This window comes from Clupea harengus, chromosome 19, assembly GCF_900700415.2.
Source record: "Clupea harengus chromosome 19, Ch_v2.0.2, whole genome shotgun sequence".
NCBI classification, from domain to species: Eukaryota; Metazoa; Chordata; class Actinopteri; order Clupeiformes; family Clupeidae; genus Clupea; species Clupea harengus.
Window position 1 is genome coordinate 12,191,773 of NC_045170.1, and position 23,894 is coordinate 12,215,666.

Consider the following 23,894-nt stretch of genomic DNA (forward strand, 5'->3'; position numbering starts at 1 on the left):
AATGGCATCTTTAACACTTTGATTTAACCATCGTTGATTCCACATTCTTTCACTGGTTGACACTAAATCACTCTGAAGGTTTTTTTTTTTTCAAACTACAGCCACAATGACATACAGTTTGTCGGACAGGATTACAAACCATTTATTCACATTCAATAAAACATGTTGCACCTTGAGTCATATTTGTGAAATATATTGTTCTGAGTTCCCAGTGGAACGAGGCTATTCTCAACCCCCAATAACACATAAATCGGCACCACTTTGGCACGGTTGCACCAGCAACATTTTCTTATAGCAAATTTAATTTATTAACCCTCCTGGGTCTTGGCAGACATCTGCTGTTACCATGTTAAAAAAAAACTCCCAATGTACACTTGCCACACACTATCCTCAGGACACACTCGGCTTGACAGCACAGGTGTATTGTTATTCAGAACGCGCATTCTCCTAAAGTCGCACTGATGACAAAAGACAGTTTGGTGCATTTAGCGCAAATCAACACGTGGCTTGATCCACGGCCCGAGTCCTTGGTGGTTTGGGCCGAGCTGATTAGGTGTCTGTATCGCAGCCTCGTTGGCAATCCTGCAGTAAATTGCTGCAGCCCTGATAGCTCTCGGTGACAGGGAACTTTTTTTTTTTCTTCCATTGGATTCATGCGGACTGAAGAAGCCGTGCTGGGAGAAAAGCAAATCTTAGCGCCGATTCGGCCGTCTGAGCTCCCTGGGGAAATAAGCAAACATGAAGAACATGGTGGGCTGATTGCGCACAAACACTGGCATCATCAGCACAAGACTCATTTATCAGCTGAGGGAATCAGCATTTGAGGACTGAAGTCTATTCTCTCCTGTTAGGCATGCATACACTTAGCATACATTACATGGCTATACGTTTTACTGTCAAGATCTGATTATCTTGCCAAACTCCCTGAGAGCTGAGCTGACTAAGGTCGAGCAGATTACTCTGACACGGGAGAAGTGGTGTAGCGAGAAACAGAGTACTACAGTCCGTAACAGACTTTTGAATGTAACGTAAAGGAAAATAGACAATAAAGTATTGTACAATGAAGGTGTAAAGACTAGTCGTGTAGGGAGGAGAGTAGGGTGCAAGAAGGAAAAGCTATATGCAGTAGCAATGTAGAGTGGGTTAGAACACTGCAGACTGCAGTGAAGTCAAATAGAGGGTAGCAGAGCAGAACAGAGTGGAATAGATTACAGGAGAACAGTACAAATCAGAGTAGAGCAGGGTGCTCTACAGCAGAAAATAGGAGAGAGGAATAGGAGTAGGGGAGAACAAGAGAATAGTGTGGAATAGACAGATTTGTGAAATGAAAAGAAGAGAGAAGTGAAGTTGAATAGACTGGAGCTGATGAAAGGCAGGTAGACTGTATCAGATCAGACTGGGGTTGAGGGGAACAGAAAATGACAGATTAAAATAAAGCAACAGTGAGGAGCAAAGTGGCCGTAGTAAATGTTAGTGCTGCTTATCATGCTACAACACGCTGGATTCCTCAAATGGAATATAATGGTGCTTTCCCTCAAACATTTCACTTGGCACAGACTGCAGAACCAGAGAGAGAGAGAGAGAGAGAGAGAGAGAGAGAGAGAGAGAGAGAGAGAGAGAAAGAGAGAGAGGGCAGGGTCTTCACCCACAGCAGATCAATCACTCCATACATGTCTCTACAGAGTCTGAAGCTCACTGGTAACAGCAGGGGCCACCAAATGAAAAACCTAAGTGAATACATACATAAAAGTAAATTATGCGTGTTGACACGCGTGCACACATAAACACTCAGGAGAAGAGACACTAATTTGAGGGAACCTGCAACAAATGAAAGCAAATGGAGTTTACCCTGTCGGGTTTAACGGCTCCCAGTAGGAGAGCAGAGGCACTCTGTATGTGTTAAGTAAAGGAGGCAGCTCAAAGTGAGAGTGCCTATAATAGCAGGGCCCCTGCCAGCTGCACTGAGGGCGGATCTTCTTTTGACAGCACAGACCTACGCCAGGAAAGCCACCAGACAAGAGGCTTTGGGAGGTCATGGGGTCAGAGGTAAGAGGTCGTCAGGGAGTGGAGGAGTAAAACTATCCGTTTCCACTTTAAAATATATGTTATCAGGTGCACACTTGCATTTAGTTTGTGTGACAGCTTTCATTTAAACACTGTCATGAGTGTCAGGAAACAGTGGTTGCCTGAAAAATCAACAGCTGCTTTATTTGGCTAGTTAAGATTTGAACTTCCATCTAATGTATCTTCTACTCATGTCAAGAGCATGGCATAAGATCATGGCCAGAGCATTGCATAAGATCATGTCAAGAGCATGGCATAAGATTATGTCAAGAGCGAACTGACAGCTCTGGAATGCATACCTGTCTAAGTGTACAAGCATCACTGTTAACTGTGTGAGAGAAACAGCTCACTTCAAGCTGTTTCAGTAAATTATTATAATGCACTCCCCCCCCCCCCCACACACACATCACAATCACACACACAAAGCAAACACAGCCATACACACAGCCATACACCAGACATATCCCCACAAACAAATAGAGCAGACAGGTACACACAGATAAATAAAATGCCCCCCATCCCCCACTCCAAGCCCCAAACTCATTCTGAAACACTAATTGCTTCTAAAATAAGAATGCTGGCCCCTTTGTCTTCTTCTCCCTTCAGTAGATCAATCAGTGGATGGCAGACCTGAGACATTAAGGACTAAATCGATTTCATAATCTTTAAATCTAGCTACATGTCAATCATTTAGTCACCGCCAGTGCTGCCGCCTTAAATCCCAACAGAAAGTCATTATCAATGCCAGACAGTGGACAGTGGACAATGTGCAACAACATGTAAGAATGTTAACAAGCTGAAGCTCCCTGCCACAAACTGAAATAACAGAGCTGGCTTGGCTATCGGACCCTGCACAGATGTTTATTGATGACTACGGTGACAACATGCCTTTGTGATGTCACCTAAATGAAATGGTAACCAGGCCCTGAGGATGAAACCCGAGCAGTGTGTTGCTGTGAAAATGAGCGGAATAAACGGACTTGTAAATGAGGAATTATATTTCCAAAATCTGACGCAATCATTCACACTCACTGACAACCACAAAGTCTTAAATCTATGTGGCCAACAAACCATGCACTAAAATGCCTACTAGAGCCGTATCACTCCCAAAACACCATAAATCATATTTAGTAAATCAAATTCCTTTCAAAAAAGTAATGAGTATGCATATCATTTTATCATGACCAAAACCAATTTGCTATCTTCGGGATCTAAGTCACTGTGTCACTCTGAATATTGTTTATACCTGCTGCTCAATCGCAACCAGCTGTCTCTGACCACAAGCCTGGATCAGGGCTGAGAGACCAGCGCTCTCCTGTATGATTTTGTGGCCTTTTGTTTTAAATTGTCAGGCAGTGGACCATATGGCGAGACTGCCGTATTGCTGGCAGCGCGGGGATGTTACATGTTTATCTGTCAACACTGCTGACACAAACAAACAAGCCTCCGACATTATGATGAAGTTCTGGAGCTCGCGGGTCCGCCCCAGGGAAATTACTGTGTCCCACGGCATTCTGCGCATATTCAGATGAACTTCTGCTGCACATTTAGTGGCTGTGGAGTGCCTACACGACAAAGGATCACTCAGAGTACCAAGACCACAGCAATGTGCGACGTGCATATGAGGAGCTTGTGTGTTATGTGATATTTGTGCATATGTTGGTATTTCTGTGTCTGTGTAAGTGTGTTTATGTGTATGTAAGTGTATCTCTGTGTGTATTTTTTGAGTCTCTGTTAGTTAGTATACGTGTGTGCATACTGTATTTGCTCCTATTTCCTTGAGTGAGTGAGTGTGTGTGTGTGTGTGTGTGTGTGTGTGTGTGTGTGTGTGTGCGCACGCCTGCGTATGCTCGCCTACACTTGCGTTTGTGTCGGACCACTCCCAACGGTCTTCTTCCCAACATCTGTCATGTACAGCACAGCTTTCACTTCATAAGTAGTGTTTTAGCTCTCTGAACTGAATGCTAATTACACGTTGAGATACCTCTTTGTTTATCTAAAAATAAAATCTCCTTCCTGGCAAGTTGGGATGGGTAATGTCAGTTTGGCACTGACAGATATTTAGAAGCCTGCATTTGTAAGCCACTCCAGTAAGCGAACGCCTTCAAATCATTCAGTTTTCCTCAGTTTCTTGTCAAGCACTTAAAAAGTGCCCAGAGGTTTCAGGATCCGCCCCAAATCTTTAGTTAACTGCCTTGCATGGTAGTCTGAAAGGTGGAACCTGCGCTGTTCCTGACAGATGGATGGTGCCTTTAATTTAGCCTAGTTCTTGCAAAGTGTCCGACAAGGTGTCAAAGTCGTGCTGCTGTAATTTATCCTGCATTTCCAAAGAGCTGAAAATTCGCTGATGGGGTATTTACCCCCTCAGACATTAGTCAAGGTGAGGAGTCTGTGAGGTGTGTTCCGCCATGCAGATACACAGACTTCCGCAGACGTTGTTTGTTTCGGACCAAGCTTGATTTGTTGATTCATCCCTCATATGAAGTGGCCTAAGCGTCAGTCCTGCAGCCCAACTGATCTATTTTCTGTCGTCTCTTGTAGTTCATTCTGGAGCTATCTGGAGAGAGTTATGGGAGTCACAGAGAGGTAACGCTTGGTACGCTCAGGGTCAGGAACTGCAGGCACACAAAGGCGACCATTCATTATTTGATGCCGCATCTATACTCTGACATTACGTTACAGCACTGCTAACAACAGTGTGAAAAGAGCCAGCACCCCGTAAATCATGCAAGTCCTTGTCTCCTTTAGTTAGGTAATGGTGACTGAACACAGATGTTTGCCAGTATCCGTGGGCTATGCAAATCAGCTCCTGAGAACTTGACAATTCTCCGGTGCAAACAAGAACTTTTTCTCCTCCTGGTAAATGGGGAAGTTTCTTAGGGAGACAGCAGTGTTTATCACACTGTTGGCTGCATCTTAATAGCTACGCTTTGATGGAGTCCATGTCCTGTTTGGAGGTCTCTGCCTCATAGCTGCACAGAAGATTTACAACCTTAGTCTTTATCAGAATGTTAGCAGATGCTGCTTTAGCTCACTCATCTTAAAAGACCTCCACTGGTTTGTTTATATGTTTGTGTTTATGTGCTGGCATGTGTGTGTGTGTGTGTGTGTGTGTGTGTGTGTGTGTGTGTGTGTGTGTGTGTGTGTGTGTGTGTGTGTGTGTGTGTGTGTGTGTGTGTGTGTGTGTGTTGGAGTATAAGGTATGTGTGAGTATGTGTGTGTGTGTGTGTGTGTGTGTGTGTGTGTGTGTGTGTGTGTGTGTGTGTGTGTTGGAATATAAGGTATGTGTGGGTATGTGGGTATGTGGGTATGTGGGTATGTGTGCGTGTGTGCGTGTGTGTGTGCTCCAGGGCCTAATATTAGAAACCCCTGATGAGTATCAACGTAGAAGCCCGGCTCTGATCTCATTACCTCACTCGTCTCTCCAAATACGTTCCAATTACAGGTGTGCGAACAAATGACAATGCAATTAAGGGTTAACAAAAGAGGCGTGTCCTCAGCCCAGAGCGCACTCAGTCCCAGCACTACCTGTTAATTCAGACACAAAGAACATTCCATCCAGCCGGAATGTTCCAAGCCCCCATTGGAAAAGGACTGCATCTCATCAGAGTGCAATGAGACTATAGTTCACAGAGGTATTTCGTAGCTGTAACCTTCATGGTTAGACCTCCACAACATCAGAGTTCATTGTGAAACAGCATTGTATATCTTCATCAAACAACCTTTAGAATTACAGAAATGCTTCAGTTGTAGAGGCTGTCATTCTGCAACTCTCATATGTAAAAAAAAAAAAAAAAAAACCTTCCCATATGTCCATTCCAGCCTGGACCAATAATTCACGGTACTTATTGTTAAACTCAGGGAAACAAAATTCGACTTAATCCCTGCTACCCTTTTAAAGCAGTGCCAATAATACACTCCTGCTATCACTCCTTCCACACACACACACACACACACACACACACACACACACACACACACACACACACACACACACACACACACACACACACACACACACACACACACACACACACACACACACACACACACACACAAAGCGTGATATCAACATGGCTGAGGAGTGAGTCACGATTCCTTGTGAGGTCAGGTGACCCAAACAGCTGTGGTGATATAAAGTATAGCTTTGCTGTTTCACAGTTTCAATTAGCACCTTCATATCAGGTCTAATACCCTTCCTGGGCCCTGCCTCAGCCAGCTAAATGCAAGGTCTTAAGATGCCCAAGGAACACCTGCAGGGGTTGTGGAGAGGAAAGTAAAGGGTAGGGATGCACTGCAAGCTCCATAAAACAGGAGTTCAGGGTGGAAACTGTGGCCATCCCGAAAGAGTCATGATAGCATTTCAAAGGTATTCTGCAAGTGCGGGCACATGCTGCCTTGGGAGAGGAGCCAACAGAGGGTATTCAGTGAATCGAAGGGATGAGCCAGAAATGGGCAGAGAGCGAGAGCGAGAGAGAGAGAGAGCAAGAGAGAGAGAGAGAGAGAGAAAGAATAAGAGCGTATGACTCAGAGCAAGGAAAAGTATGGAGAGCCTGTGAGGACAGCACATGCAGTGAGGAAAAGTATTTAGGAATGGAGTAAAGAGAAAGAGATAAAACAAGAAACCGAGAAAGAGAGAGAACCAGAGAGAGCATGTGAGAGAGGAAAACTGGAATGAGAGAAATGGGGAGAGGAGGGGAGAGAGAGAGAGAGAGAGAGAGAGAGAGTGAAGCAAGTTGGGGGGGGGAAGAGAAAGTGACTGAGAGAATGAGAGCCTGTTAACTGAAGGAGATAAAGAGGAGCATTTGCTGCTGAAATCTGCTCAAGCTCTCTGTGCATGTGCCCACAGGCAGCGTCTGCGACTCCGCGCTGGCAGAGAACCCATTTCAGATCCGTCCTAAAGTAGTTCCTTCCAACATCCCGCCGTGAATCTCTTACTTTCTCCCATACTTGAGCATCTATCACAGCGCCCCAACAACCCCCCCCCTTCCACCCCCCAAATGATAGTCCTTTCAGCCAGACATATCGACAGCCAAGTGCTCTCAATCCAACACTGAGGGAGCTTCACGGCAACCTGTTACTATCTCTGTCTGAAAACGCACTCCAAAGTCTCCCACTAATAGTATGTTTCCCTCGACGCTCACTTTTAACAACGCTCCTGTTCTAAAATCCAGTCTGTGTGCATCCCCAGGGCCAAATAAACAAAATGCAAAATAGGTGCAAAAATCATCCACAAGATTAAAGAGAGACAGATAATACTTCACTGCCACCACCCAACACACAAAAAAACACTACTTGTATTTACTCTTCTGTATGCAAGCTTCATATGTATCATACCATTCTCTATCTGACTACTGTCCTAACTTTAAAATGTTCCTGGACTTTGGAACATATGCACCTGAACTAACTTAAAGATTTTGAAGTCCTTGTTTATGAACTGACATGACCCTGGATAAACATGCTACATCTAGGGCACCTCTAAGCTGATGTGGAATGTTAAGTGATGAGTCTTTGAGGTATGCAGAAAGATTACCTTGGCTTACCTTGGCTTTGCCTGATGTATACCACAGCCCATACCTATCCTTTAAATCCCCAGATGATGGCTGGGTTTCTGCCCATGTGGTGTACTGAAGTCAGCATCCATTTCAGACAAGTCCTCTATGTCCTCACTTTCTCGTTGCATGTTCCACAGTTCCCATTGTGGTTGCCACGGTACCTTCTCCAGAGCAATTTGCTATTGATTTATTTACTTATCCAGTACAGTGTTCCGCAGTGTTCCAAGTTCCTCAGCAAAAAAGAAAAGATCTTTAGGATCCCTGTGATTTCTGTGACAGGTTCTTCGATGATGAAACTGTGAAAAATACTTCTTCACCAGCAGGTAAAGAATTCTGACGGATTTCTTCTATGGCTATTATTTTAGCTACCAGAAGCAGGTCTTATTATAATCATAAGCACTGCTTTGTATACACATATAAAATTATATGACCTTTCACCTCACCTTCTCTTATCTCATTGTCCTCCTCAGTAGTCGCAGGGTCTTTCTGTTTCTGTGGCTGCACAATGTCATTGTTTGCATCTGTTCCCTGTGCTGTAATATACAATCATCATCCAGAAAAATTAATTTTCAGTGAAAGCATAGAAATAACCAAAAATCTATTGAATCTGAATCTTTTAAGCTTTTTATCTTCAAGGACCAAATCTAAATCTAGAAACAATACATTTATCTAGATTTAGATAAAGTCAAAATCTAAATGTCTATGAATTCTTAGCAGATGAGTTTCTCACCCTTGTATTGTCCCACCAGTGGTTTGCTCTCCTTGTTCCCACTAAGAGCAACAACTTTGAAGTTGTACTCCTGGGCACGGTCAAAGTTCTCTATCACAGCCTTCCCCTCATTCTTAGGCACCTGAATTACCCTCACCTCTCCTCCTGTGATGGGATAAGACGTACAGTATAGACATTTGCAAACATTTGAATTAACATTGCTCTTGCTTAGACTAACTTGGGGCTGATGTTTTAACGAGACCCTTCGTTGCTGCCTCTCTGAGGATGAGGGGGTTACTATACATTCCCAGCAGTGCCGGGAGGGACGAGGTGTTGGCGTTTCAAATGAGCTGCGGCCCCTCCAGAATGGAAGGGGAGCGAGGCACGTATCCACTGCTCTGGGGCACACAGAGACAGGTAGAGGAGCCTCTATGCTCAAACACATCTTCCGCACATTCCACAGCAGAACCCACAAGACTCAAAGACTACTGGGGCAAATTTCCTAATGAAGGTCTAAAGCCCTCTCTGCCACAGTGTGTTACTAATGATGAAAGAAACCCAAAGGGATAATTTACTGCTGATGGCCATCCCTTAAGACAACCATATAATTATGACAGGATAAGGATTTAGTGCTAATCCAAGAGTGTTACATTCTTATCATCATCTTGCCTCAATAACTATTACTGTCTTCTGTGTGGTGTGGTGTGGTGAGGTGTGGTGTGGTGTGGTGAGGTGAGGTGCAACACACAACCACTCCGTAACATATTGGGGTGAGAATTTACATTAATAATCTGACAGAGCAATCTGCTGTTGTTCATTGGTTTCTTCACTCCATTTCCAGCCTTGCCTGCCTACGGGCAACAGATTGTGCAGGATATTGTGTGGGCATGTTGTACTACCAGAGCCGTCAAGCATATTTAACTGTGAGGCATGCCAGAACGTTTTACTTATTCAAATTACAGGAGGATTCCATCTTGGGTGCCTGTGAGTGCGTGTGTCTGTATGCCTGTGTGTGTTTGTGTCTGCGTGCCTGTGTGTGTGTGTGTTTATTTTCTCTAGTCTTTACACTTTCTACTGCGCATGGTGTGCAAACTGGGTAAAATATGATAATGGATCTCAGACATGCACTTACTAAGCACAACACAAACAATGAACCAGCTGATTTAACTGATGATTGTACTTCATAACAAAATGGTGCCAAATACAGATAGCTGGAACTAAATGCACTACAATGATAGGAATGACTTTTAGCACTAAGCACCACCATCATTACATGCTCTGACATCACGTTTCTTACTTCAAGACCAGGTCTGATCCCAACAACAGAGCAACACAAACTAGTTCCCTACGACTGAGCCGAGCTTCAGAATTAGTGAGCTGTCTGGATATTTGTAAGCATTACCACTAAGAGCCAGTGAAGAAAGGGACCACTGAATAGTCTTTACGTAAAGAACTCATGATCCTGCAGTGGAAACCTCTGGAACACCACGGTGTACAGTGATACAGCGGTGTATCAGTGGGGCAATGACTTAAGTAATCCATCACTTACAATACGTTCAAAGTAACATGATTCCCACAATTTGAACTTGAATTTGAACTGTCTATCTCTGTCGATGTAGTATGAGAACTACTACAGCGACTCCAAGTGTACGTGAAGCCAAGGCTGTGGCTTGCGTTTGGTGGCCACTCCTGCGGCAATGAGGAGGCAGCTGCTGTCCCGTTTACAGTGCCTCTCATCTGACACTCTCTCCATCACCGTGATCAACGCTCCCTCCAGGCCAGGCCACCAGAGTTGGCTGCTAAGACTTCAGAGTGGAAGCCAAACACCAGTGGAGAGAAATGAGCCTGAGTCGTCCTTAAATCAATGCGGAGGTGACAACTAGGGCAGATCTGCAGGTGTGGGTTTAATGGATCTAAGAGGAGGTCAAGTTGTTTCAAGAACTGTGGTGGAGTGAAGAAAATAACCAAAAAGTTCCTGATCGTTTCTGGGGTTATAGTTATGGTTACTGCCATTAATTGCTGGTAACAGCCTATTAGAGTGGCTACAGTAAACATTTTATGGTCAGGATATATACAGAGAGAAGAATCCTGAAGACTCAAGAATCTTGAGTAATTGTGTGGTGAAGTGATGCCCACTCCTTAGGACGACTGTAAAGTTTATCTTGAGCTAACTGTAGTCCCAAAGCTGGTATTCTGTAATTTGGTTGTGGGATGAAATAGCGGTTACCATAGAGTTGGAAAAGTGTCATTGTCAAGTGAAAGTCAAAGTGTCAAGTGCCACTCTTCCATGCTATCCACATCCTACTTTGCTAGGGTGGTTTCACTGTGGATCTCAAATAATGTAACTTCCATATCCATTTCACTCTTTCCCATTTCTGAGTGTTTAACAGTAATAAATGCAATGATGTAAATCATTCAACTTACCTGATTCTTTGCTATAGATCAACTTATAGCCATCAAAATCTCCTTTTGGCTCTTTCCAAGACACACCGAGTTGGTCTGTGCCCAATACCTTAAAACGTAATCTTCGTGGGGATGAAACTGATCAAAAAATTAAAACATAATAAAATTCAATCAGTCATCTCAGAGTAGTAAATTATGTAAATTGATTATTTGCAAATGACCACATGCACAAACAACTAGGCAATGGGGCAGTAGATGAGCTTCAGTCTATTCAAAAGTTTGCTACCTGTTAACATAACTCTAAATATGGAATTACTCACACTGATTTTGCAATTCACAAAATAAGTAGAGAACTTTAAGTCAATTATGTGTCTACAGTCTGCAGTGAGTATTAACCGACTACAAGACTGGGGAGGAAGGGGATAGACCTGAAAACTTAGCCATTAAAGCAACAGGCTTTGACACCAAAATGGGTCTTTTCTATGGTAGTTGTAGAGAACCAACAGCATATAATTTTCAACTAGTGAAGACACCACCGGTGCAGGTGCAAGTATTTACCAGGATAAATTCAACCCTTAATTCAAAAGGTTCAATTGGTCGTATAGACTTGTGTAAAATCACAATCTTCACTTTGCCATAGGCTTCCATATACACACCTGATCTAGGAACCAGCATGGAATGTTTTACTGACTAAATATAATCCTTTCTGAGACATCACATAAAAGGTTCATTAAGTTGATGTTAACAGATGGTTTCAAAACCGACTGAACCCCACCTACTGCCTCAAAAGATTCTCCATCTGCTTTTATTACAAGTCAGAAATGGACTGTCTCCACGCAAAAAAAGGAATAAGGAACATGGCAGAAGCTACACATGTCATAATCAAGCGAAGTCTCATTCTCTGTCTCAGCTCGGAATTGCTTGAGGATCATGGGCACAGAAAGTGCCATTTGCGTCAGACAATCAGTAGTAGGTTAACACTGAAACAATGTTTGTACTCATGAAAAGCAGTTTTTGTCATTATTACTGAATAATATTGTGCTGCGCTGCTTACAAGAGAATGAGACTTTTTTCATTAGAGGCTGCTGAGTGGAAACACGAGGGAGAAGAAGAGAGAAAGGAGATAGAGAAGAAAAACTGGAATAGCAGTATAAACGTCTATTCCTGCCATCGAGGAGGCAAACAGCGGATCATCCATCCAGTGTGAAGACAAGCCCTCATCCATGTAGGCCTACTCCACATATCTATAAACTACATCACATAACCAGGCCCAGTGCAAACACATTCCCATTCCCAAACCGAGTCGATATCAGAGAACAAAATATGAAAATCAGTGTGCAGAAGACAATCCCACAAACACTAATGTTTGTGTCCTCATTAGCAAAAGAGGCATCTGGCACCACTCTACTTTTTAGATGGCTACACCTGGTCTCCACCTGTTAAAAGCAGATTGTGCTTTGGATTACAAACAGTTATGGCGAGATTCACTGATGTAGCACACCCAAAAAGCATGTGGTAAAGTTTCACTTCTCTGAATATCAGGCACTGTTAAAAATGGAGGGATGCATCAACATAGCAAGCAAAACACCGTGCTGGGCTCACCAACCTGATTAAGAGAACAGGAATTTAGGCCGTCTTAAATGTCTCTGACATGAAGATCTCTCAACTGAATGAAGGATTACCTCGCAGTTAGGTGAGCCTAGGTTGACCGTGTTGTTTAGAGTGGGTGGTTGCTTTGTCCTTGTTAAATCAATGTCTTCCATTCAAAGACATGATGGCGTTATAAAAGTGTCTGAGACGAACTAAGCAAGTGTCTCGAAGGGGACACGGTTCATTCTTAGTCTATTCTTAGGTATATTGAGATAAAATCATCTGATGCAAAAATTGAATGCTAGAGGTAAGAAGACATTTACTGGTCAATACAAAATGTAAGAATAATAGTAAGCCTGCTGATGCCATAACTATTTCAAAAGTGCAGTTCCTGTACATGTAACCTGAATAGTTGATTGAAACTAAAAACCTGTCACATTGCTAATTTAGTGCAATTCAGTTGAAATAACCAAGATAGAAGACAGCCGTAGATGTCTAAAATATCGTGTAAGTCTTTTAAGTCCTTGTCAATACAAATCCTGCACTCTTCAGTAAATCCTATTCCTGACACAGAACAACTTGAGGAAAGCATGGAATGAAAGCGCCGGGTGGACTCCCCCTCAACTAACTATTAACCTGTCGGCTGGATGCCCTCCAGAGAGCTGGCTCAAGTCTAAACTCAACTGAGTGCAGCCACCCTTAGGGAAAAGAAGGCTTTGGTTGCTGTCCACCAAAGACAGGTCTCGAAAAACAATATCTGTTCCTGGGGACAAATGGGTTTTAGGAAGAGTGGTCATGAACTCAAGTGCATGAGTGGATAATTCACAGCCACACACATGAGTTCCTCAGCAGGCCTTTCATGAAAACAACAAACATGTAACAGAGTGTTTGGCATTAGGATTAAGAATATATCAATAAACACAAACAAACAAATATGAGAACACAGACATATGAAAACACAGACAGTGATATAAAACAACACTGACAAAAAAAATGGACCCTACTGCACATCAAAAGAAGAGAGAGTTTACCTTGACCCCGCACCGGCAGGGGAACAAGCCATACTGAAGCCAGAATCAGCACAGAGCTGAACCCTGTCATCTGCATCTTTGTCGACTCAATGGGCACCAAGCTCAGGTCCTTCTAGATGCAAGAGCAAGATTCAGTCAGCAAGCGATGAATGAGTTTGTGTGAAACCTAGGCAGTCTGTCATTACAGCATAGCCTATGTGATACAGCTCTGAAAAAAAAGTTTCATATTTCACCTGCAGTAAATGTCATTTCAGTTTACTACAAAAACTTTCACGATACTGGAGTTATAGTCGTTGAAAGGTGATGTTTAGGGACCCTTTCACATGAAGGTTCATTTTAATTGACTAATGGCGTAGTAGTTAAGCTGACCCTGTTTGTCTTCAGTCTTCAAATCATGTAATGGCGTTTTAAGCAGGGAAAAAGAAAAGAATGTAGCCTAATAGTAACGTCAAACAGTCTAACCTAATGTGTTATTGGTAAGTAGATGTCTATAATGATTGATACGAAAAAAGTGCCGTGACTGACAAGGCAAATCCATTCAATAGCCTAAATGTGATGTAACAAACATTACAAAGTCAAATACCCTGTGATGTACATCTCAGACAAGACAATTCAAACAGACTGAATGTACAAAATAATGCCACTGGAGAAAAAATAAACGCTTACCTGTTTAATACATAGGTTCCAAAATGCAGTAACAGAAATGTCTTGTCCGCTGCACCTTGAGCCTCTGTCACCGCGGGCTGCTCGAGCTAAACTATCTGTAGCTCGCGCGCTGACAGTTGAGGCATGCGAAGGTGGGTGTAACTCGCGCTGCTATTCATTCACCCATCCCTCCCAGCTATTCATTCCTGCACCTCGTTTGTTCTTGAGTGAGTGAAAGAAATAGGTTTCTGGGCAATCGAATGTATTGTCGACGTGACTCGCTGCTGAGCAGAAGGTGACAGCGGGCTGGCTGGTAGGCAGACTGTACCTGATACAGTTCAGGAAATGTTTCTTCAAGCAGATTCACTTGTGATTCAACTTGCACTAGTTGAAGCGATAGCAGCTAACCTTAGCAGAAAATCTTGGTTTAGGCTGTAGTTTTCCGATGAAATGTAGAAAATTAAGTTTAACAGAGACGTCAGTGGTTGCGCACAGTATTTCCTATTTTATGGATGTTTTTATTTTACATCTGAGACTTGAACATAGCTTTCGTTTTCAGAATGCCTGAGAAAGACAATGACTGGCTCCTCGTACAGGGTTAAAGTAAAGCTTCCGACAGTATCTCATCACCCAACAAGCTGTTTTGCTTGAGATGTTCACATTCCTTCTGTCCTATCATCATCGCTGGCTTTTTCTTGTTTTTTTATTCCATTCAACAAACTGTCTCATCTTTTCGCAGTATGGACAACAAATGACACCATGGTATACATACTCTCCTAGTCAAAACAAGAGAATGTTCATGTTGGATTTTTGAACAAGACAAATCTTTTGGATATGAGTGTAATGTTTTTTATGTAAGTCTTGATGCCTGGTCTATACCATTAATCTTTCACGGCATCATCATGCCATGACTGTAATTATGTTTATGTTTTTCTAATGCCCCGGAGAAAATAAATCAAACAAGCATAAAAAAAACATAAGATGTCTCACATTTCAAAATGAAAATGGGTAACTAATAGTAGACAAAATTGAGCGTCTCTACAGCTGCCAGCAGAATTAAAAATATCTGTGTGCATTTATAACATTTATTTGTCATCAAATGGGGTGTACCCTCAACAACAGCCAGCAGTGAGCATGGCATGGCACAGATCAGGGTGTCAATCTTGTTGCATAACTGACTCCTTTATATCAGTTGAAAAAAACTCCCTCAGGCTTACTGCTACGCAAGATGCACCTACCAAGGTGATGGCTATGTGTCTCTACAGGTTGTAAGGAATGTTATGTTGAAGTCATTCTCACATAAGGTCAAGGCTTAAGTCGTGCAGAAGAGCTATTCATTTTATTCAGTTACTCCTGGAATCATGCCCCCGGACTTCTCTGTGTGTGGAATATGAGACATGGGTCTACATTCGTACAAGGGCTGAAATGGAAGTGATGGGGAATGATAAATACTACTGTTGTTTTAAAATCGGAAAGGCACTGTCAAAACGGGTGAAATAGGGTCAAATTCTTCTTCCATTCATCTTCCTGGGCCTAGACATAACCCTCAAATTGCAAGGTGGTAAATTAGAACCACTTAACCCTGTCCAAAAATAAATAATTTCAACTCGGTACCATGCTAAAACACGTCATAAAGTGGTCATCATGTAAGTTGTTGCACCTGGAGGAATAGCACAGCCCTCGCCACCACACTTCAGAACAAGAGGTTTTCACATTCAAAGGTATTCTGTCCCAAACCCACCGAAACCTGACCTTGGACATCATTTAGGAACATTCCAACTGTGAAGGACTGCCCTTGAACTTGGTCATACCCTACAGGCTGTATTTTTTCCTGTCAATTCAATAGGTCATTTTTACAGCGATCCTAATAACTCAAGATGGTTTCGCTTCAGTGCTTTTTAAGAGCCTTATTAGGCAGTGACAGAGCCTCAAATGGACTGCTGCATCTGAAGATTAGCCGCCTGAGGCTTCAAAAATTATTGTATTAACCTGTAAAAGAACTGCAGGGTGTGAGCAGAATTTTACACTCATTGTCATTGCCATTTTCATTGTCACTTACTTACTGTTATTCCATGGGTCACTGGTGAGGAAGTAGCCAGCGACAGCCAAAGCACACACTGCCATCTGGTGATGTTCATAAATGTCGTGCTTTATCGGTGGTTGTTGTGCTCTTAATCTGCACGTTTGTATGTGAAGTTAGCTTCAGGCCTTTGTTTGGATCTGGTAATGTATCCAACTAGACTAAGGAAAACGAGCAGTCCAATTGAAGTCGATGTCAAAAGTGAATACATGTTTGTGGAGGCCAAAGAAGAAATATTTGCAGTAGTCAACAGTCAAAACGGAAAATATTTTACAACCTAATAAAAATGTTACGCCAAGAGGTGTGTCCTCAGGATACAATGAAATTTAGAGTGCACGCGCACTGATAAACATAACTTCAATGAAGACCGTGCTCATAAATCTCTGGGTTGCCCGCTGAGACTCAGGCTATATATCCATCCAGTCTGTTTTAAAGGGGTCAGCGAACAGGCCACGTTTTTTTCTCAAAAAGGGAATCGACATTCCAAATGAAGCATCCTCAAAAGTTTTAAACATTTCGTCGCCGTCTCCTTGGTTTTTAGGCTATCATTGAGGCGGTGAAGCGAAAGCTTTGAAACGTTGTCGCCATCTGCTGGTGAGTTATTGCACTCTCCCTTCAATTCGTGTTGTAAGATGTGGTCATGTTATTGAGTCTATAAATTCCTCTGTTTTTCTTTTTGTTGGACTGTGCTTAAGAAGAGAAAACACTGATCAAGACAACATGTTTCGTTGATAAAATATGATATGTAATTGTAAATTATCTTTCATATAAAATTACTTGCAAAATAATACAACAATAAATTATTTATATTTGATATATAAATTAATTCCTTATATATTTTTCCTTTCTATTCAGATACATTGCGCAGATTCCTCACTTATATGCAATCGTTATGAAAGTTGAGCACATAAATTAATGAACAAGTCTGAAATAAACATCACATGACATACACATCCAATAGCACTGGTACAAGGGTACCAGACACATTCCTAAATCCTAAATTCGCATTATATTTTGCACATGCATTCCCTAAATCTTTCTGCAAGTGATAAGTCAAATGTAATCAGCAAATCATAGCAGTTTGTTTCATAGTCATCTACACATACAAATTGAACATAAAAATAATTGCTGAAAATATCTACATGGGACACTTAACTCATGAGTCAATGACCTTTCTTTGACCTTTGTCCCCATAAAATATTCTCTGGAACAACCATAGATATGAGCTTAAGAACCTTCCTTTTCTCACAGAGATCATTCAAATACTTTTATCTCTAAGTGACATGAAAACAAAAATGAATATAAATTAATGCCAAATTACCAAAAGTGAAAAACAAGTGAGACATAGCCTGCTGTTCTTTCTGAACATTACTGGCTAATCTGAAGTGCTGGTCACCCTTTCAGGCACTGAAAAATGATGTGTAAGACTCTTCTGTACTGTGTTGTTTAAGTTGTTGATATGAGAATGATAATCACTCAACATTGTTTCCTCAGAAAACAAATAGCACCCTGCCACGTCAGAAATGCCACAATCTTCTCTTGTCTTAATTCTGTGACAGCTCTGTCGGATTCCTCCACTGACATTAACGGGGTTGGGATGTACGGTACGATCTAAGGGAACAATCCAGTGGACAGAGGAGATGTGGAATCTTTGAATATCTGCATGGACATACATATTCTTTGACTATTTTGTCCATGTTTGTTGTTGTTGTTGTTGTTGTTGTTAATTTGCGGGTGTGCCAGAAGTGACTGCTGTTTGTGACCTTAGCGGTCAAGGGACTCCATGACTTCCATGACAATGGTACGTGGGCCGGTGAGAATGAGGTGGCTGACCGTCCGGTAGTCCAGAGACAGGGCGTTGATGCCATTGACAGACACCACAAACTGACGCACCTTCAGAGAAAAATAAAATAGCTCAGAATCGAATCTCAATAATCAAACCACTTCACGGACTGAACTTGAAAAAATAAAAAATAAAAAACACGCACATTCTGAAATATTGAAGTGATCCAGAATTGGAAAGAATATCATGTGTGTTTTGCTGAAACTTTGTGTCCTTGGATCAAGCAATTACCTTGTTTACTACAACACAGTTTGTTTGTGTTGACGTTTTCCTTTTGCTCACAGCATGAAGATTGAACAGGGTCAGACATGCTGTCCAGCGAAATTATTCAGACTAGATTAAAAAAGTTGTATATACATTTTTCCCTTTAGGTTCATTGCCATTTTACTCCCTTTGGGTATAATATCATATTCACATGATATTTTTCATTACAAATGCCTTCTGGATTTAGGTACACTCACTGCAAACTAAAAGGCTGTAACTGTTACTGTTTTCCAGTAGTTGTGACACAGAAGCTTTCAGACATGTTTTAAATCATCTCACCTTCATTCCCACAGCTTCAGCAGGGCCGCTGGGGTCCACAGCTTGGATGTGACAAGGGGCACTGCCTCTGACCACAAAGCCCCAGCCCACATCATCACCCACAATCTGTAGAGAGTCACCCAGGGCACAGAAGACAGAGATTTAATCAGAGAGCATTATAGCACAGAATACCATCCATCCTGACCCATGATCAGGTCTTTAATATAATCAACTTTCACTTTCACATTGTTCCATTATTATTTAATTGGATCATCTAAATGTAAACTAATACTTGCTATTGTGCGCTGATAAAAGGGGTAAGGTGGTGAGTGTACTTACAGTGAATGTCCTCTTAATGTAGGGCCCCCCTGGTGTCTGAAGTTCCTCAGGGCTAACCTGTTTCTTTAGGACTGTAGGAGAGATAAAGCATAGCATCAGGTGTCCTGAATATTAATAATCCTGGGACAGAGATACACTCAGTCAGATGTCTTTCCCAGGCCCTCTTACCTGACTTTGGGTTGTTCAGCACTGGAGAGTTGCCATGGCAATCATGGTCAGTCACTCTGCTAGGCTGACCCCCAGACCTGGACTTCACTTCTTTGGATGGAGAGGCTGAGAAGAGAAAAGAACCGAAATGAAAGGTGAGGATAAAAAGACAAAGGAGGACAGAGTGTATTACTATATGCTACTACACATGAATATACACAACATTCTGGAAACTGAGGCTTTTGACATACCATGTTCTAGCATTTTGTCATTATAATAATCAGATCATGAGTAAATGCTCAGCTTTTGAAGACCTTGTGTCATTACAAATGACAGGTGTGGGATGAAGGTAAATAAGGACCCAAGATGTTTAGGTGCCATTTTATTATATCATAGTATAACTGTGAACAGAGGTACACACTCCAAACAGAGTCTTCCTCCAGTACAGGTGTACCAAGACCACATACATTGAAAGTTGGTTCACCTTTGAAACACCCTATGACTAAAACTGTATATCTGACACTATGTTCAACTCGTATACAATGTACATGTATAGACAAACATACTGTATATGTTCAACTACATAATAAGACCCTACTCAAACATAATAAAGTGAAGTCTGTCTGACAAGTACAGTGACAAATTACATCCTGTCTTTGGGTGAGAGATAGTAAAACAGGAAGTACATGAAAAAAATGACATCATCCATTTTCGTCTCGACAAGACATGGATACCCTTGTCACAATGGTTAGCCCTGCTGCCAGTGCAATGCAGACTGAAGAAATTCAAACAATAATTTGAAAGAAAAAATAAGCACAAAAAAACCCACAACAAGCTAAATAAAGATAAAAAAATATTTAGTGTTGATCATTTAACTGCTTGATATTGACCAAAAACAGTTGCTGCTATAAACATTTAAGGTTGATTTGAAATTACCTTTATCAAGTGCCTCTGAGTCTTTTGTGCGCCACCACTGCTTTCCAAGCAAGCTAATATTTACCTACTACCCTAGCAGTGGTGATCTGTGTTGCGTAACATTTTTTATCAAGCTGTGATTAAGTGACTCCAAGTTAAAATAAAACCTCACAGAAACACAACAGTACAGTGCAGCACACACAGTTCATGATCAAATATTTTTGGAGAGCACCTGCTGCCTTTCAATACTAACAAACTCTGACATGCTGTAACAAGGATACATCTACTGTACTTGTCTTACAAAACAATACTTATTAGTGTGTCATGTACTGTCAGAAGCCTATATCATCATGTGTCAGAAAAGTCATACTATGTTGTCTTTTTACACTTAAGAACTAGTGTTGTCTGAGTACAAATTGTATTCTTCTATTTTAAAACTGTAATAGGAACAGCATTACAAATAAAATATTGTTGAGGAGTGAAGTCACACATTTGCAGCCTTTACAACAACAACAACAACAACAACAAAACATTAATAGAAATCAATAATGTCCCTCCCCTCCTGTTTACCATGTGGCGTTTACTATCAACATATACTGTATGCACCTGAGACTTACGAGCAGTTCGGGGTCCCATGCTTCGATGCCCCCCAGACTTGCCAACAGAAAGTGCCAAGAGAGCGTGCAAGGTGAGCGCTATCTACGCCGTGCGCACTGATCTGGTGTAAATGTTAAACTAGAAGGCAAACACCCAACAAGCTGCCTGTACGCAGTGGGAGGGACCAGCATGCCTTGTTGCCAGGCTATCGGAAGGTGGGAGATAAGGGTCTGAAAAGAGCCGGAATTGCTCATCCTCGGACAGGCAGCGGCAGAGACACTGGGGTTTTTCCATTGGTCAGTGATGTGCTCACGCGTACGGGACATTTCTCCTCAAGGTGCAAAAAACATGATAAAGAGAGACGCAAGAGGCCAGGAAAACCACAGCCACCACAAAAACAACATCCGGAAGCAAACATGCCTGGCTTTGGATAAGTCTTACAGTGTAATACAGTGCATATCTCTGAATTAAGGAAATGACTTGAACAGCAAGTCAAGTATTTATAAGGGACTACATTTATAAAGGACTGATGGTGAAACAACCACTCCTGTTCTGTTTTGTTCTAAACAGCTCAGACCCACAAGAATCACATAAGCGTCATTGAAGGGACCAGTCATAACCGATGTATCACATCACATCACATAATCACATAATTTTACACTTTTCTGCCACCTTTGTATTGAGTCACATAGGATTTGCCTCACCATACATTTCCTACTCTAAAAACAGATAGTCCAAAGCAGGAGATGTTTGTGATATCTGGTCTGATTGTTGTATTGAAAGAATGCCTCATATCCGGAGAACATACTGAATGTTTACAAAAGTGAACCTGTTGACATATGTCACTGCAATGACTCAGAGAATGAGAAAGGAATTAGATCCGTTCTTGACTTTTGGTCAACATCAAACAGTTGGCTTTGGACTGAAACCAAGTCAGGGTCCGGTAACTGACTTTGTCCATAAATGTCTACTGCTCTCAGTACTATTTACTTTGTTGCGCTAGTGTAGCACCATATGGCTGCATCAATCAGGTGCTTAGTTTGAAATTACAACTAATTCTAAGAAGATAAGATGAGGAGTTATGGGAGGACCTATTTTGTTTTAATTAAAGTACGTTTCATATCTGGAGACTGTTGTGTGGCAAGCAAACAAGACATATATCTCTTGCAGATAATAAGACAGTAATTTCATCAATACATGATCTCTTGTCAACATGTGGCTATTGGACAGGAGTGAAATCAGGTCAGAGCCAGAGTCAGACTGTGGTGACATCATTCATACCAGTGTGTACAGCTCCACGTCTTCTCCACAAACAAATACAACAGTCTGTCCTTGCAGGCCAAAGGAGCAGCCTATTCCTGCTACTGCCTTGCAATGTACAGTACCATTCCATGCATGTCTTTTCATGCAGACACGAGACTGTCAGTGACTGTGAGTTTCTGTGATGGGACACAGAGCATATGGAGAATAGGGAACATGGAAGACTGCAGAGGTCAGGATAAGAATCAAGGTGAGCACTTTCACAGACAGAGGTAGATAAACCACAACATGGCTGCTCCCTGAATGACTGATGCTGATCACCTGTTGTCTGGTCATTGCCTTGGAACCTTTGGAAAATAAAATAGGATTGGCACCTCTTAATGTTTGCTCATAATGTGTTTGTACGTATAGTACCAGATGTTCATGCCACATTCAGTAACACGCACTATGAGAAAGAACTTCCATATAACACAAAAACAGTAACCATTGTTCCAGATGTATCGCAAATTAGACTGTGGTTTTGTGATATGGCATCCCATCACAGTGTAACAGAAGTATGTACTAATTTGAGTAGAAGACTGAACTAGATCACTTCACGTTAGATGATGTAGATTCTTCATATAATGTTGATGTTTCACATTTTAAGCACCCTAAAATAAAAGGCTAAACTCCATAGGCACCATCACCTCTGAATGTGTTTGGCTTGGAAAAAGTAAATGTGTGGACAAAGTTTCCCCCTGTTGGCTACATGAGACGTGGGACTCCCTGCACCTCCTCTTCTGACCAGCAGAGGGAGAAACATGTTATGTTTTTGAAACTGGGATCAGAAACAGCAAGTCATTTCAAGATTTTCATTTGAGGAGGCCCTTATTTTGTTGTTGATATATGAAGCAGAGTTGGGGGTCAGTGTGATTCCTGGGATTGTCTTCCCAACAGAACAGGAAGTTCTTCTGCTTAGCTGAAAGTTACACAACCAGCGTGTGTGTGAGTGTGCGTGGTACCATTGTCTATGTCTGTGACAGTGTGTGTGTGTGTGTGTGTGTGTGTGTGTGTGTGTGTGTGTGTGTGTGTGTGTGTGTGCATGTGCGTTTGTATAAGCAACGTTCCCTACATTAGCTTGCTTAGCAGATAAAGATGTGCAGATGCCCAATGTTTTCACTGTATTCTTGTGTTGCTGACTTGTTTTCCCCTCTTTCTACATCAGTAGCATTACACAATGGCATATTCCCCTTACAGAAATCACTAATGTATGGTAAAAGGATGTACACAATGCTCTCTCCAAGCTGCCGGTATGTTATGTGTGGATTTTGAGAGCTAGGAACCATAGCTGGGTAGCTGTTACTGCCGGAGGGCTTGTCTGTGGATTTCACTGCACGCTTTTTAATAAACATCACATCAAGGTTTGTAAGAGAGAATGATGGAGCTCCTCTGTGTTTACACAAGCATCAGTCTAGCACATGTAGAGAAACATGGCTTCATGTTTTGTACATACTATGACTTTAAATATGAGGCGCCTTGTGTTACTTCCTGGTATGAAATGCGGCGTATAAATAAAGTTTGATTTGATAAATAAAGTTTGATTTAAAAGTCTGTGGTGTGAAGGCGGCATTATAATGGACCAAACCGTTCCTTTACAAAGCTGGAAAACCTTTCTAATTTGTGAGCCATAAACACCATAATCTCATTCGGCCGTAGTGAGTGCAAGGCTTTGTGCTAAACACGAGCGTACACACAGCATGAAGATGTGGATCTAGTTTCACCTGGTCTTAATAGAGCCAAAACAACCAGAAATGAGACTCAGATTATTGACAGGAACCACAGGACCATGCTGTTGTTCTTGGGACCCTCAAGTTGTATCAGTGCTGAAGATCTAAGGCTGAAAGAGGATCTTTGAGGTTTCAGGACCCCCATGTGGTGAAGAGAGGCCTGTGTCAGAGGAACTTTTTAAACACATGATATGAAGGATACTTGATATACTGTATGTGCATTAAGGACAACAGCTCTCAAAAGTGAGAACTTTCATCAGATGTGCCATCATTTGCATGGTGAAATCACCACAAAACCACAAATTATTGATGCTGTTTAAATGTAAGACAAAGAGGAACATTCCTACAAGACAGATGTTTCAAGCTAAAATGAAACTGGCCACCAGAATACTGAAGGAAATACACAAAACAGGCAAGTGTTGAGATAT

The 23,894-nt window shown here is 41.9% G+C and overlaps 2 protein-coding genes across 2 annotated transcripts in view; both read right to left on the bottom strand.

Annotated features, from left to right (window-relative positions):
* LOC105909027 (collagen alpha-1(XIV) chain) overlaps positions 1-14,111 on the bottom strand; it is a 58,622-nt gene extending 44,511 nt beyond the window's left edge. The window contains exons 1-5 of the mRNA XM_042710661.1: positions 14,019-14,111; positions 13,353-13,464; positions 10,753-10,869; positions 8,350-8,493; positions 8,063-8,152 (exon numbers count right to left, since the gene is read on the bottom strand). Coding sequence (XP_042566595.1) covers positions 8,063-8,152; positions 8,350-8,493; positions 10,753-10,869; positions 13,353-13,428 — 427 coding nt within the window. The 5' untranslated portion in view covers positions 13,429-13,464; positions 14,019-14,111. The remainder of the gene's footprint in view (positions 1-8,062; positions 8,153-8,349; positions 8,494-10,752; positions 10,870-13,352; positions 13,465-14,018) is intronic.
* A 2,689-nt stretch (positions 14,112-16,800) lies between these two features.
* LOC105909041 (DEP domain-containing mTOR-interacting protein-like) lies at positions 16,801-20,676 on the bottom strand. The gene is made up of 5 exons (XM_012837614.2): positions 20,461-20,676; positions 18,950-19,054; positions 18,782-18,852; positions 18,464-18,568; positions 16,801-17,970 (listed from the first exon to the last, which is right to left on the bottom strand). Exons 1-5 carry the CDS (start codon positions 20,477-20,479, stop codon positions 17,842-17,844), a joined length of 429 nt encoding a protein of 142 aa, XP_012693068.1. The 5' UTR covers positions 20,480-20,676; the 3' UTR covers positions 16,801-17,841.
* Between the last annotated feature and the right edge of the window lie 3,218 nt (positions 20,677-23,894).

Coding starts and splice junctions, on each gene's coding strand:
- LOC105909041 (XM_012837614.2), bottom strand. Junction 18,853..18,949: donor GCTGAACAACCCAAAGTCAG/GTAAGAGGGCCT, acceptor TCTCTCCTACAG/TCCTAAAGAAACAGGTTAGC. Junction 18,569..18,781: donor ACATTAAGAGGACATTCACT/GTAAGTACACTC, acceptor GACTCTCTACAG/ATTGTGGGTGATGATGTGGG.